The sequence below is a fragment of the Mus pahari genome, chromosome 5, assembly GCF_900095145.1.
Source record: "Mus pahari chromosome 5, PAHARI_EIJ_v1.1, whole genome shotgun sequence".
In the NCBI taxonomy this organism is placed as follows: domain Eukaryota; kingdom Metazoa; phylum Chordata; class Mammalia; order Rodentia; family Muridae; genus Mus; species Mus pahari.
This window is the reverse complement of record NC_034594.1, coordinates 145,984,590-146,000,319: the sequence shown is the minus strand read 5'-3', so window position 1 is coordinate 146,000,319 and position 15,730 is coordinate 145,984,590. Positions and strand designations below refer to the sequence as shown.

Sequence of the window (15,730 nt, the reverse complement as noted above, 5' to 3'; positions counted from 1 at the left end):
GATGTATAGCTTTCAGCACCATGACTACAAGTGGATCTTTCTGTAAGTCTTCTCTGATGGCTTCCTGTTCTGCCACCATCTGTTTCTTCTGAGGCTGTGACAAGAGAGAAAAGATGTTAGCTAGGGTCCACACTTACCCAGGCAGCCTTCATTCATAGTAAAACCACAGGAAGAAAGAAGCTGAATTGAAGGGAAAATGGAGATGACCTTAGAAAGAGATTGGAGACTTGAAATTGTCTAGATTGAAAGAACATCAAAGGAATATTTTGTGTTCTGTAGTCAGATGTGGCAGTTTTACTGCTTCTGGAGACAAAATTCCTAAATCAGAATCCTTCTTTGCTATGAAAGGAGTGTGTCAGAAATCTGAAACATTGCAAGGGGCTGAATCTGACCCTGTCTTCTTGTGATTCTATTAGAGCATATTTTCCCTCTAACACTGAGCATTTAATTGACTCTTGTATCAGAGTGAGGAAGCTCAGCGATGTGCGCAGAGCACCTGCACATTCCCAGGAATATTCCTGTGCACAATAGAAATACAGATCATTCACCGTGAGGCAAGGAAGAGAACTCGGGATGATCCTACCGATTAATTAAAAGGAGATTAAAAATTAGAATCAACTCTACCTTCATAAGATTACTCTTAGAAGAATGAATTTTTCTTGGAATGAATAAATTCTTATCTTGCTTTTTTGTACTTCCAGATTAAGAAATTAAGAGCAATAGGAGACAGGGTGTATGTGCACAGGAATGTGCATGTTTGTGTGTTTGCCCATGCATGTGTATGTTTTAGAAGCATATATATTAAGACTTACATAAAATTACAGCTTATTTTTTATAGTTATAAATCATCAAAACCTTTTAAATACCAAAAAATGGATTTTGTCAAATAAAGTCTTATAAAACAAGATATAAAAATTAAATGTTTTATATGACTAATATAACAAACTATTTTAATTGATTTAACAAAGGATAAAGTATAATGTACTCCTTATTGGATAAAAGCACAAATAACCCACATAAGATGGGATATTGCCATTGATAAATTAGTTTTTTTCTACATACTATGATTGTGGCATTTTATTCTTTTCTTGTTTTTTTTTTTATTTTGTTTTTCTAAATTAAGAAATTAAGAATAATATGAGATTGTTCATGCCTGAATGTGACTGTGTGTTTGTTCATGCATGTGTATGTATTAGAAACAATACTATTTTAAAAGCAATTAACAATCCATAACCAAAGGAGACCCTGAGAGAAAGAGGCACAGAAGCAAATGTTTTGAACTGGTTCTCTGTGAGACCTTGGGATGTGAGCCCATGAGCCCATCTGATGATCAGCATCCCACTCTCAATTTGATCCAAAGCAGGAAAATGTCAAGTTCACTGAGAACTATTTTAGAATTTGTCTTCAGTTCTTGGCATTTTATTGGATTTTCCAGAGACTATACAATATGCTTTTTTATGTCTGCTTTAAAAAAAAAATGTAACATTTAAACTTGGGTATTGTTTTCTTCACAACTCTGGACATTTCTGAGCCAAACACAGAAGTAATGGGTGGATGCTCTAGACAGAATGGTGTACAAAACCTAAGCTTCTCTATGAAGTTAAATGACACTTTCTTTACAGAAAATGAAATTGCAGATGCTTGGTAGATTTGGTGATGGATCCCTACATGCTGCTCTGTCAGGACTAAGGGACAAGGACTCTCTTCCAGTTTTATCCCCTCTGCTACAGAGCCATTTCATGACAACAAAAGCAGGCACATAGTGACTAAAGTGACTGTGTTTTCCAACTATGTTGCAACAATCCTGAATGGCATCCTTAGACCCAAAGTCTCCTGTGTAACAGGTTGAATTTTTTTTTTTTTTGCTGCAGTTCCATTGAACTAGAAACTTGCCCCATCCCTTCTCATCTTAAACCTCCTCACAAGAACTGATGCTAAGAGCAACCTGAAACATACTCATTGAAAAAGGTCCCTGTCAGAGTTTTCATCAAAGAGAGGTTAACATAGCAACAGATTATCATGTCCAGAGCATGGCAAAAATTAGAAGCTTCCTGGGCATGGATACTGATGAATATAAGTGATTTTTCTTGTTGTAATGCAGACATATCTCTCCTATCATAGCCCTGTTTTTCTGATTTGTATGCTCTGAGATAAAGAGCAGAAGGCTTCATGTGCTGGAGGAGAGGGATAATGATAGCAGGATGCTCTGAAAAGAGTGGCACTAGCCTACCTTAGCTTGAGGACAGACTTCTGTAGCAGCCTGTTCCTTGACATCTTTGTCACTGCGGGTGGCAGAGGCAGCAGAGCAGTTTTCAGCTTGACTTCTATTTTCTACCTTCTGTGTTCCTCTCTTCTTTGTATTGGTCATGAATTTACATTCAGCTGAAGGAGAAAAAAGGAGGGGTAAGAAGAAGAGAAGAAGGAGGAGGAGGAGGAGGAGGAGGAGGAGGAGGAGGAAGAAAAGAAGGAGGAGGCAAGGGGATGTGAAAGAAGAGGAAAAGGAAAAGGAAGAGAAAGAGGAAGAATAGAAGGAGTAAGAAGAAGAAAAGAAGAAGGAGAAGGAGGAGGAGGAAAGGAGGAGGAAAAAGAAAAAGGAGGAGGACAAGAAGAGGAGGAAGAGGAGGAAGAAGAAGAAAAAGAAGAAGAAGAAGAAGAAGAAGACCCCAGTGACAGTGACAACTAAGCCAACATGGTAAAGAAAGGCAGTATCTTTAAAGAATGGTGGTCATCAAACTCTACAGCTTCATGCAGAAGAGAAAACACTGGCCTCTCGGTCATACTCCAGGCCCTTAAAGTCAAAGACAGTTTTTTTAAAAATTATACCATCATCAGATCAGATCTGTTCTTGTAAATCAGCATAATGATGTTCACCAAGCAGTGTGTCTTCAGTAACAATTATTCCCCCTTGCTGTATTTTGTTGTTTTATTTTTGTGGTTTCATTCCTTTACCATGAGAACCACTGTAATATTTGTCCAGCTCTTAAAACAGCTAACACCAATGCTTTCTAACCTTGGTGATAACTCTATTCTGCATAGCCGAAGTATTCAATATTTCTTTAATAAATGTAGTGTACAAGGCATACCAAACCACAGCCTCTTCAAATACTTCAGGTCTACCATTTCTATCAGATGCCAGTTTAGGTCACTATACTCAGGAGCAACATCATTATTAGGCATATGGTACAGAAAGACTTGGGAGGNGGAGGAGGAGGAGGAGGAGGAGAAGGAGGAGAAGGAGAAGAGGAGAAGGAGAGGAAGAAGAAGAAGAAGAAATAAGTAAGACACATTAAAAGCATGGCTGAGAATTAGAATTCTCAATAGAATTCTAATGTTAATTAGAATATCATTAAAATATCATTAATTTTCAATAAGAAAATTAGAAGGGAGACAACAGCAGGGTGATAGATTTGGAATTTCCCATCTCTAGGTCCTCACAAGAATACAACATAGGACTATCCACAGACAAAGCACACTGGGGGAATCTCAGAAGGTGACAGAGGGGCCGTCTAGAACCTTAAGGCTGAGAAAAGTTCCTCTAGAGGTTGAGAGGGGTGTTTTCCTTTTAACTGTGTTATCTCCTTCCCTAAAAGGGACAGTATGGTGTAGAGAGAATCCATGGCCCTACACCTCCTATGGTGAGGATGAAGGGCAGGGACTGTGCATGTGGCACCCCAGAAGTATGCAGGCATTGTAGAAGGCTCACTCTCATCTCATCTCATCCCACGAAAACTGTTGAGTACATTGGCAAGACTAGAATAACAGGAGTCAATTAGAAATGAACAAAACGAAGTGGGTCTTCCTGCGACCAATATGTGCTCTGCCTTGTGGAGTCACCCAATCCAATAGCATCTTTAAGAGGCTCACACAGCAGATCTGTTAGCTTTGAGTCATAGCCAACTTTCCACCTGTCTTACTACTCTGTAAAAGGCGTACATGTACGCACAGGTGTGGAGCACAGCATCCGAATCTGCCAGACCTCCACTGTGGAATGCTGGCCCCACCCAGCCTGAGAGCAATGTAGCAGGCTTTCTGAAGACTGTAGGTAATCTCATGCACACAAATGTCTTTGAAAGGAATCATTTGAACTAACTAGCTGCAGTCTATTGAGAAAATCACCACACTCAGCCCCAGTGTTTGAAAAGGGGGGGGGGGGACTTCTTGTTAAAGGCAACTGTGTCCAATATTTCTTTGGAGTAGAGCACCTGGACCCCTCAAACATAGTGACCAAGAAGTGATGGAACTGGGATGAGTTTTGAGCTTAGCCTGTGGTTCAGCGTGAGCCCAAACTGGAGGGAAAGTCTGTGCTTTTATTTTATATGGGTGTGTGGTGTGTGGTGTATGGTGTATGTGTATGGTGTATGCGTGAGTTAATGGAGTGTGTGTGTGCGCATGTGTGTGTGTGCGTTTGTGTGTGTGTGTGTGTATGTGTATGTGTATGGTGTATGCATGAGTTGGTGGAGTGTGTGTGTGTGTGCGTGTGTGTGTGTGTGTGTGTGTGTGTGTGTGTGTACTCTCAGGCCATGCCCATTCCAAGTGTCCCAGGAGCAGCATCCTTCCTAGCCTCAGAACCCAATCTATCACCACAAACAAATAGAGAATCTAAGAAGCAAGGCTACCCATTTAGTTCCTACATCCTGCAAACGTACTTAATTAGAGACTGTCAGAGACTCCAGTCAGCAGCTCTACTGGTCTGCTAAGCCCAGTTAATGGCCTTACTAAACCATGCAATGTAGCTAATGTTTTTATTTGACCACAGAACACAAGCAGAGAACCTGAGAACAAGGTGTCTCCTTATAATTGATACCAATGCATAGCACAGCCTGGGGTAAGAATACCAGGGGCGTGAAGGAGGAGTGAAGAAGAAGTAGAACAAAGACAAAAAAAAATTACTTAAGGCACCTATAGGTAAAGATGTGATAAGAACCTTTTTAGATGTGGTTTCTCACAGAATCTGAACCATTCAGGGATGTTCATGGATTTAGTTTTGTTAGATATCAAATCATTTAATGTACATGACTAACAGAAGTCACATAATCAGCATTCTGTTACTCTGTTTCAGACAACAGAAAGGAACTGAGTCTTGGTTGGGAATCCTATAGGGGCCTTTACTCTTGTGGGCCTGTCTAATCTATGGTCCATGAATCACATGTACCAAGGACAGCTCTGAATGTAGCCCAATGCAAAACTATAAACTTCCTAGATTTTATTTTTGTCACATTTTTAACTCCATTGTGATGTTATGGTGCATAAACTTTGGAAATGCTAGTGGCCTATGACTAATACAAAAATGACTAAATATGCTTGGAAGAAGTTCAACTGATCTTCCAATGGTTGGTTCTGACATTTTTCTTTATATTTTGGATAAACGTGTGCATAAGAACATCCAGTCTCTATTGACAGTACAGGAGAGGAGAAAGGAGAGCTAAGGGAGCCCAAGGGAATAAACATGTCACTCTGTTCTATCCTATCAATCATATTGACCTTTTTAAAAAAATATGATAGAGAGTGTTGTGTGGAAACATTTGGAAAAGTCGTCTTCCCACTAGATGCGTCTTGTTTTATTTAATAATTCGATGCATACTTTTCATCTATCTAAGATCATTATACTTGGAGAATTTGCTCAGATTTGCTTGGCTTTGTCATACTTATTAGTCCTCATAATTTTTCATCTGTTCGCTTGCTCAAGCCTCAACTAAAGGTCAGGACCCTGTTATCATTCTTTAATGACATCGTTTAATTTGTCCAGATACCCCCCACACACACACACATACTTTTCATGAGGCAAGGTCATGACATGCTGAACATTTACCAGAAGAAATTCAAGGTGAAACTGCTGGGAAACAACCCAGAGATCAATGTTCTACCATAGCAGCCACTGGCATCACTGACACAACTGTGGTTGAGGCAGGATTGAAGATGACTTCAAGTAGCACGTCCAAGCTGCAAAGCAACTAAACTGACTTCTAGATCAGCAATCACTCCTGAGTTTTCAACCAGGTCTCAAAGTAGATCTTTTGAGCTAATCAAGCTGATAAAACTCCATTATTACAGAAGTAAAATAGAGGAAAAAAAATTTAAGTAATGGGGTTTTATATCATCCTATCCAGAAAAAAAGAAATCATGAACAGGAATTAAATTCAGGAGGAAAAACTAAAAGATGCTATCAGGCTCGCTCGGTTGAATTGCTAGTAGATGAACAGTAGTGACTAGAACAATGATGTGTTCTTACTGCCACTTTGTGGTCAAATGTAAGAACTACACTTTCTGTCCAATGTCAGCCACTCTTAAGGTAATCATGATCAGGCCTTGCTCTAAGTTCCTCTCACATAGCATCTTATACCTGTATGCGATTTCACCCTTACTTCTTGACTTAGACGGTAGATATTATATAGAAATAACTCTCTGGAATCTAAGCCCCGCCTGTTGCATCACACACATCTCTGCAAGCAGTTAACATTTAGCAGCTTCTGTATTACATAGTGTCTCATTTTAGGGATTCCCTTGATGAGGTATTCTTTGGTGGCTCTTATTAGTCATTTGAACACCAAGGACATGCCACTTGTTCTTAGGGAGCAATTGGGAACTTAACAACATGCATATAATTGGTGGAGAGTGAGAGGTAAGGTTTATTGAATGCAAACACGTGCTTTGTGTCCTGGAAGTTCATAATGTCATCTGTACTGGAGATAAATGAAGGATTAGAAACTCAGTGGTGTAGAAGCGCAAAGACTTCCTAAAAAAGACTGATGGGACCATGGCAGGATGGCTCAGTGTGGAGGTGGATAGTCCGTGGCAAAGTTAAACGGTTCTCTAGTTTGTCTGTTCAAGGCTATGTTTTCTTAATATCACAGCCAGGCCTTCAGCCAAGTGTGAAAACCTTAAGTACTGTGTAAAGAGACCTTGGACACTAACACTGACATGCCATTTCCTCAGTTTCTGTAAGTAAATTGGAGACAGATTCTGGTGAAGCGAGAGACAATGGCGGCAGCCCTGACTACTGGCACCAGACGTGGCTAAGGAATTTGTAACATGCCATTTAGTGATTCTGGGAGGTGAAGGGCCTGGTGATTAAGCAAATTAATTTCCAACAATGCAATGTAGAAGGGCTTCATTTCTCTCATATCATTAAAGGGGGACATTTCTACGCACCTTCTTTCTTTTTCTCTTCAAGAGCATTTGCAATATGCCTATAATTCAACTTCTGGAAAATATTAATGGCCTTTGTCACCGCAGACGCTGCACCTGCACTTTGAATCAGTTGGTCAGCTAACTCTGTCCTATCTGCAACGTTGAGTGTGCTCCTGGCAATCTGAAACTCAGTCAAAGCAAAATATTTGAACCGTTTCAGTTCCTCCTCTGTGATGTGATCTAGGCCGGTCAACAACAGCATTTCCCTGTATTCGCTCTCCATCTCACAGTCCCAGGATCAGCCTGAAAAGAAAGGCCAACTGTAAGATTACAGCACGCTATGCAAGTCTACATTCAGGACATACAGGGTGAGTGGTGAACAGGGCATACCCAAGATGACAGAGCAGGAAGAGAGCATTAGGTGAAACGTGAAAAAGGAAGCGCTATGCAAGACGGTCAGAAAAGGATACTTTCAAAGGGCATGTGATAACCTAGGAATTCTTAGGGTCTGTGTTCCTACCCCTGTAAAGTGTAGGATATGGCACAGGGTATATACTTCAGGCATACAACTTAAAACTTTAACATAAATAAACATGAAATATATTTACCAGTTCATTCACTGGAGGGCCATATTTTGCTGTCCCATCTCTTCAAATTCAAGATCAGAAGATTTTTCTCCTGTGTTCTTCTCTAGAGATTTTAAAGGTTTAACTTGTGTATCTATGACCTATTCTGAATTCTTTTGTATATGGTATAAAACTATACGAAGATCCTTTTGTTCAATTGGCAAGAATTTTTCCGTGATTGTATGGAGAAGACCATATCTTCTTTGTTTGCCAAAACTTCACTTTCCCATATATGAGTGGTCTATTAATGATTCTTTCTTTTGTTCTTTAGTTTATCTCTCTATTAATTTAGGATGTATGTGATATTCTGAGTGGGAACATTCAATAAAAAGAAGATGTCAATTTGTCAATTAGTAGACAAACTACATGCAAAATCTCAGAAAAATCTTGTAAGGATCATTCTGAATCTGCATGAAAAGGTAAGGAAAAAATATACCAAAGAAGTTAAATATTCGCCAAGAAACACTATGCTTACTATCCATAAATACTTTTATAAAGATTTGATAATTAGGGAAATCAAATGGTAAGTAGAGCAATGTCAGAATAAAATCAGAACCACATATACAAAGAAACATGGCCCATAAACAATATGAATAAATCTGAAAGAAAGAATTATCAGCAAAGAAAATTATTCAGAAAATTATGTGGGAGATGATAACAATTGATCTTTATCATATATCACAAAAATAAATACTCACCTAGATAAAATACCTAAATAGGAATAGCAATACAGTTGAGAAACACTGGATATTTTTTTCTTCACTTTACATTGAGAAAAAGGAAAACTTCCTAAACAATGTACATAAAGGACATGTTAGGGAGGCAAGAGTTATTAAATTTCATCGAATATGTATTCTAAAATTCTGCATGAAAATACAAACAATGCAAACATCAACAAAAAGGTCCAAATTGGGATTGTACCGCCTTCAGTGTCTATGATGAATAAAATGCCTTGTTTTCAAATATATGAAAAAACCACATATCTGTGAGAAATTATCAACTGCCTAGGTGAAGAGAGATGAACAAGCAATGTGCTTCAGTATGTGATGACGTTGTGTAAGGATATCATTGACACTGCTAGTAATCTGTTACTTTGGAGAGGACAAGGTAGAAGAAATAAGACCTAAACAGGGGTTCACGAGAAGAGAACAGCTACTCAAAGACCCTCACATTTCCCACCATGATCTCTATAGACTGCAGTTAAGGAGACCTTACCACTCTCCAGTAAAAACTGGGCAGGTAAGGAAGCGATCAGAGTGGCTCTGCTTACGTGGGTGGTGCTCATGTTCAAAGCCCAAAACTACCATAAGCACCCTTTCCAACTTAAGACATACACCCAAAATAGCCAGAGTGAGGAATCTGCACCAGGGCACCAGTCCTTTCTGTTAAGGAGAGGAAGGAAATCTCCTCTGACTTAGTATGTGCAGGATGCTAATCACCTCAGCATGCTTTCTGCTGGTCTGTGTGAAATTTTAATCTTCCTGCACCCGTCTTCGATAAAAACATAATCACAGTTAATCACATTTTATATGAAAAATTAAGACACTGATTTCTCCGAAGGTTGTTTATCTTATTTACATACAATTTTTCGTTTTGCTACAGAATAAGTCTACAGAAAAAGTTGTAAACTATTTGTTGGGACCAAAATGAATCTTAGCAGTAGAGCCCTTGACGCCTATGCGGGAGGTTCTGGGTTCAACTGAAAGCACCAGGAAACACAGCAGTGAGGTGCTGGTTAGGGGGTGGGTTATCAGTGAAGGAAATGGACTCCAATCTGACTGGCAGCTTCATGGCCAGCAATAGGAGCATCTGAGAGCACAGTGCTGTGCCTCGCAGAATGCATATGCCAAGTGCTCACACAGGGAGCCTGAGAGATGGAAAAGAGGGGGGGGGAAAGACATATACGATAGACTGACCTCTTTCTAAACAGGGAGCCCGGTTACCACTACATGAAAGTGCCTTTTACGGCATACCTGGAAAACACCAGCTCCGCCGTAATTGTTTGTTCAATTTGGTATTTGAGGCGGAGACTTACCTGATGCCACACAGCTTATAAAGGATGATGAGGTGGCCAGACCTCAAGTCTTGTAAATCCAAGCCCTCTGTTCTGTCTTGTCCCAACTGCCTTTGTATTATTCACAGGATAATACAATAATACCTTTAAATTAAAAACAAAACAAACAAAAAAACAAAACAACAAAATTCTAACATTATTGGCTGTTATTTGAAGGCACACAGTCCTTAAATACTCATATGTAATTAATAATGAAATGTTAATATCTTGAAATTTTAATAATGATATAATAATTGCCATCATTTTCCCTTGTCAAAACCATTTATCTCTCCTCACTGTGTGTTGGGATAGCTAAAACCCACCCTCTCTGAACATTCCTACTCAAACTTCCCTGCATATATATTATAAAACTAGAACTGACCCTGCTCCTCTCTGTTACCACAAACTGCTTTCTTTTCCTCTCTACTTGTCTACTTAGCAATCCAGTAGTTTTTGTTTGTGTTTTGGTTCACATTCTGTGCTGGAATAAAAGTGGCTTGTGGGCAAGGACTCTGTTGTTCATGTCTGTGGTCCTGGCTCCTAAAATAGCATCTGCAATACAGCAAGTATTCAACAAACATTCGTTGACTGAGTAGGCGAGGCTTTTCTAAGAAAAAAACACAGTTCTAGGTGTCTTCTGGGCTGTATTCGGGGTGCTTTTGGTGTGACTGGGAAGCCCAGTTGAAAGATCACAGAACAAGATGGCAGGTAATAAGAACCCCTAGCAACCATCTTCCCACAGGCACACAAATTCTGATTAGCTGTACAGAGCCCAACCCACCGTCCTAACACCTAAAGAAGCCGTGTGAGAGACCATCGTGTCTTGGTTGCATTTGATAGTAAGACAAGACACAATGAAGAGATGGGAGGGAGAGATTTGTCCATCTTGACACTCCTCCAAGTTCACAAAAGGGCATAGAGACAGAGAGACAGAGAGAAGGAATTCAACCCAGACCTTAGTCTTTAAACTCAGTATGAGCCTATCATAGTGAAGTATCACTGCCTGGGAGAATTCTGTAACCCCTTCCCCAGGCTAGACTGAGCAACTGGAACTGTGTAAGTCAGTCTGCTTGCCCACTTCCTCTAGCTCTTCTCCTTGGATCTGGATAGGACAGAGGATGAGCAGAAAGGTCTACTCATTGGCAACATGGCCCAAACCTAGCCCAGATTCTGCTCACTGCAGTGGGAAGTGGCAACAAACAGAAAGTAAAGCCTTCTAGACCCAGGCCGCATCTCACAGACGAAACCTCCCTCCCGACATGCACTAGAACTAAACAACTGCCTACATGCCAGTGGGACAGACTCAAGCTTGGTTAGATGGTTACCAGCCTGGCAGTGAGAAAGGGACATACACCCTACTCAGACTACATAGTATTCTCTGCCTGTGTGACGCAGGTGTGACCTAGGTTAGGGTCCCACTTGGTGGGCCCTAGGCTTGGGCATCGGCGCTCTTCAGGTTAGTATTATCAGACAGATCATCGAGCACAAATTCTCAAGATCATTTGACATGACTTACCACCAAGCAGGGACTTGCACCTTACTGGGATGTCAGATTTGGGCCTGTGTGTCTACTGGGATGGCATAGACCTGGGTGCACTCAGCATGAGCGAATTAACCAGAAGAAATTCAGAGAGAGAAACAAGAATACAAAGCTAACTCACTGGCCACTGCCAATAGCAGACTTAGCATCCTCTTCGGGAAGTGGCTATTGAGAGATTGTAGCAAAGGAGAAGATGTGTTTCAGAAGCTAAGAAAAGGTCATTCTTAAAGGTTTGGTTTTTGTTTGTTTGTTTGTTTTTGTTTTTTGTTTTTTTTTTTGTTTTTTTTTAAGAATCAACTGTGTCTCTTCTTTGTTTGGTTGTAATGCTACCTAAGGTGAGGGCTACAGATATCCCATGGGGTTAGCCATGTGGGGTTACTGGTAACAAGAATAGCAACAAGGAAGGGGGATGGAAGTTCAACCCAAGTCTTGCTGTAAAAGGGCCAGAGAAATGTGATAAACGACAGGATAGGAGGTGGGGTAGGAAATGGAGAGAGTAACTTATGATTGCTTACTTGCTCTTTCCTAACATGAGAGGAATCAGTCTTGCTTCATGCTGATGAGAATGATCTAGAAGGGGGCGAGCTGTGGTATAGAAGAACAAAAGGAAAATTGCTCCTGGGAGTGAGCCTGAGGATGGCTCCTCCAGAGCACACCTTCTGAAACAAAGGAAAGCCACTCTCCATTTCCTGCATCTGACATCTGCTGGGAGGGACAGACGCCCACCTTCCTCATGCCAAGATTTCTCACTTCTTCAAGGAACTCCAACCGTGTTCCCTTGCTGCCTATGGCTGACAGCTAGACAGCTAGACAGACGCAGACTCAAATCCTGGCTCTGCCATTTATTGGCTGTATGACATCCGGTAAATTACAACCTTCTAAAGTGTCCATATCCTCAAGTGTAAAATGGGGAAAAGGTGAACATCGCCATTAAATGACTACTGTTATAATGCCATGCTACTGAATCAAGAACTTGTAACAGAAACATGTGAGACTAATCATTGAGTCAAAGCTATTAATAGAAAAGTGACAGACAGGATTCAGGGTAGTGATATTGTACAAGGAATAAAAACTTAACCTGGGATGGGAGGTGAGAGCTTGTGTTAGGAACTGGGAAAAGAAGGCAGACAGATATTTTTCAAAAACTATGTTTTAAAAAGACAAAAGACAAAAAATATGAGGAAAAATTGATATGCAGGCTTGGGAGCTTGCAAGCTGGCCGATTGTCTGGGCTAAAACAGAGGGCTCAGGGGCAGACATGTCAGATGGGAGACTCCCAGGGCTGGATGAGGGATTAAGTCACTAAGCTACTAGGGTACTGCCATAGAGGTACCTCAGGGACCTTGCATGAGTAGCTGCAGAAAATGTCAGTCTCCTAAAAAGGCTGGCAGGAAATCTTTAAGAGTGAGTGACTGAAGCTCAAGAGAAATGAGTCTAACCAAGAGACTCCAGGGGACAGAGCTGGAGTGACAGTAAAGAAAATGTCTACTTTGAAAGCTGATGTCATGTGCTCAAAGCCTCCAAGGATGAACAACATGGCTAGTGCCCTGAGTCTTCTCTCCTTTGGAACAACCATAAAATCACCGTGACCCAATGCTCTGCTTTGCTTCTCACCCCTTGTTGCCCAACCAGCCTGTGCTGCCTCCATCTGGCACATGAAGCTGTTTTCCAGTACTGCTGGTAAGCACAGACTTTTGCCCCAAGGCACCACAAAGACTCCCATGTTCATAGCTGGTAGGATCCCAGCTCCATGTGCTGAGACCGTCTTCCTTTCGTAGCCACAGAAGATAAATTCTTATAGATGCTTCCTGTGAATTCATATCAAAGTTACAGTGACACAAAGAAAGGAATGACCAAGAAGAGTCTGTAAGGAGTGATAACTGATGAGTTGCTGATACTGATAGCAAACAGACCTAAGGTATCACTTGATTTCTGATCATTGGGACCTTCTCACAATGCTTAGAGGGCAAAGGTAAGAAGAAATACTTCAGGCCATGTTGATCTGCACAAGTTTGACCCTAATGTCTATGCTATGTGAGTGTTTATATCCCAAAACCCAACGCAACCAAACCAAAACCAAAACCAAACTGAACTGAAAGATTTGCTGATCTCAAACAAAATGCATATAGAATCATCCATCTTACCTCAAGACTCTTAAGCCCAAATTCAGAGCTGTTGATGTGAAGATCTCGTTTCTAATACAAGGCATCAACAATGATGACATGCATGCTGACTGTGGCAGATCAAATGTAAGAAGGTTCTATGTGTTGAGTAGCTACCTGAAGCCATGAAAGTAGAGACTCAATTAAGAATATACAGTAACAAGTTATGAGAAGAGTTCTAACAGAACAAGTGTCAGAAACGATAATGGCAGATGAAGAAACTCTAACCATGCTCTGCGCTCACACAGTCAAGGCAGGCAAGTGGTCCCTTTGAACTCTCACTACAAGACTCATCCCTGTACATCCACAGTGGTAGCCTCAAAGTGTCATCCTTATCCATCACATTCTGTACCCTTCTGTGCATTACTTTTCCTCACACGTGTAATCAACCACCATTGGAAATGTATGTATTTAAGACTAGAGAGGACTCTGATGGTCAGACTCAGTTCGTAACTACATGAGATCTAGAACCACAGGGATATGGGCATCTGGGTCCACCTGTGGGCGGTTATTTTGATTAAGCTAACTAAGGTGGGAAGATCAGACTCCAGTCCCTGGTCTGGGATCCTGAATGTGGACACAACATGAACAGCTGCCTGAACCTCCGAACACTGTGACTCTCCTGACTCTCCTGATGTGATGGACTGTAACTTCAAATGGTGAGCCCAAATTAACCCTTTGTTCCCCAAATTCATTTCATTGGGGGAACTTTATTACAGCAATGGGAAACAGAAATGTTGCTTCAAAGAAAGAGACAAGGCAAAGGGTAAAAGAAAAATAGTCAGCAAGACATTTAGACAGAAGTTACAACAATGAAGCAATCTTTAAAAGGTGACAATGAACAGATTAACAAAAGTATTTTTTAAAACAGTTTGTGAATGCCATTGAAGAAATCCTTTTAAAGTTAATGGAGTGGTAAAGAATGCAGCTGAAGAACACTTTGTATAAGTGTAAGTGGAAGACAACAGGATGGAGAAAAGAAAAAATAAGAAATATAGACTGTGTACTAGAATGAAAAATGACTACCAAATATGGATTCACACAAGAGTGAGCAGAAAAAAGCAGGAGAAACAGACAAATACTGTCTAGGGTCAGAGATAAAGCTCAACAGAAGAGCTCCAGCCCAGAAATGAATTCCCTAGAGACAAACTCCATCCTCCCTAACAAATTAAATATGGACTATTTGGATGAACCAGTGGACAATCAAGGCACATTGATTTTGTCTCGGTTTTTAGATTTTTTTTTTAACAGACTTGACTTTACAAAGCACCTTCACGTCCACAGCAATACAGAGCTAAACGTACAGACAACCCATGTGTCCCTGTCCACCTCAAATACAGTTTCCACTATCACCAGCATTCCCAAGTGGAACCTTTGTTAAGATTGAGAGACATACACTGACACAAGTTTATTGTTCAAAGTCTTCAGTTCGTAAGGGCTTTAGTCCTGGAATCAAATGTCTATATGTATGAGAAAATGTGTAAAGATGGGCAGCCACCAGTACAGAGTGGTTTCACCGACCTTAAGCACTCATCAATCTCCGTCTAATCATGATAATCTACCACTAACTGGCAACCAGTTCCCATCTTTCATCATCTCCATGGTCGGAAGTTACCATGCATGTAGAATCATATACAATCCAGCCTTTTCTAATTGCTCTCTGTCTCTCTGTCTCTGTCTTTCTCTGTCTCATTCTGTCTCTGTCTTTGTCTCTGTTTCTCTCTCTCTCTCTCTCTCTCTCTCTCTCTCTCTCTCTCTCTCTCTCTCTCTTAATATGTATTTATGTTTTCTTTGTAGGTTTGTTGTTGTTGTTACACTTTGTTTTCACAATTGAAACATTACTTATATTTGATGCTGAATATTATTCTGTTCTCTGGAAAAACCAGCCTTTGAAAATTCATTTTTCCTACTGGATAACATTTTGGTTACTCCCAAGATTAGACAACTATCACTAATACTGCTCTAAATAGCCATGCACAGGTTTCTGTGTGCATGGTTTTAGTTCTGTATATCACCAAGGAGTGTGATGCTGTGATGTATAGTCAAAGCAGAAGTGGCTTTTTAAGAACCCACCAACATTGTTCCACCTTGCATTTCCACTAGCAGTGAGCTGGTGTTCCTGTTGGTTCATGACCTTGCTAGTACATGGTACTGTCAGACCTCTGGATTGCAGCCAGATGGGAGAGGAGGGTGTGCCTTCCTTGCTTATGCTTTATGCCTT

General features: G+C 40.6%; 1 protein-coding gene across 1 annotated transcript in view; it reads right to left on the bottom strand.

Moving 5' to 3' along the window:
• Aim2 (absent in melanoma 2) overlaps nt 1-15,730 on the bottom strand; it is a 44,655-nt gene that overhangs the window by 3,221 nt on the left and 25,704 nt on the right. Inside the window, exons 4-8 of the mRNA XM_029538706.1 lie at nt 9,790-9,912; nt 7,737-8,061; nt 7,150-7,431; nt 2,231-2,382; nt 5-94 (exon numbers count right to left, since the gene is read on the bottom strand). Coding sequence (XP_029394566.1) covers nt 5-94; nt 2,231-2,382; nt 7,150-7,411 — 504 coding nt within the window. The 5' untranslated portion in view covers nt 7,412-7,431; nt 7,737-8,061; nt 9,790-9,912. The remainder of the gene's footprint in view (nt 1-4; nt 95-2,230; nt 2,383-7,149; nt 7,432-7,736; nt 8,062-9,789; nt 9,913-15,730) is intronic.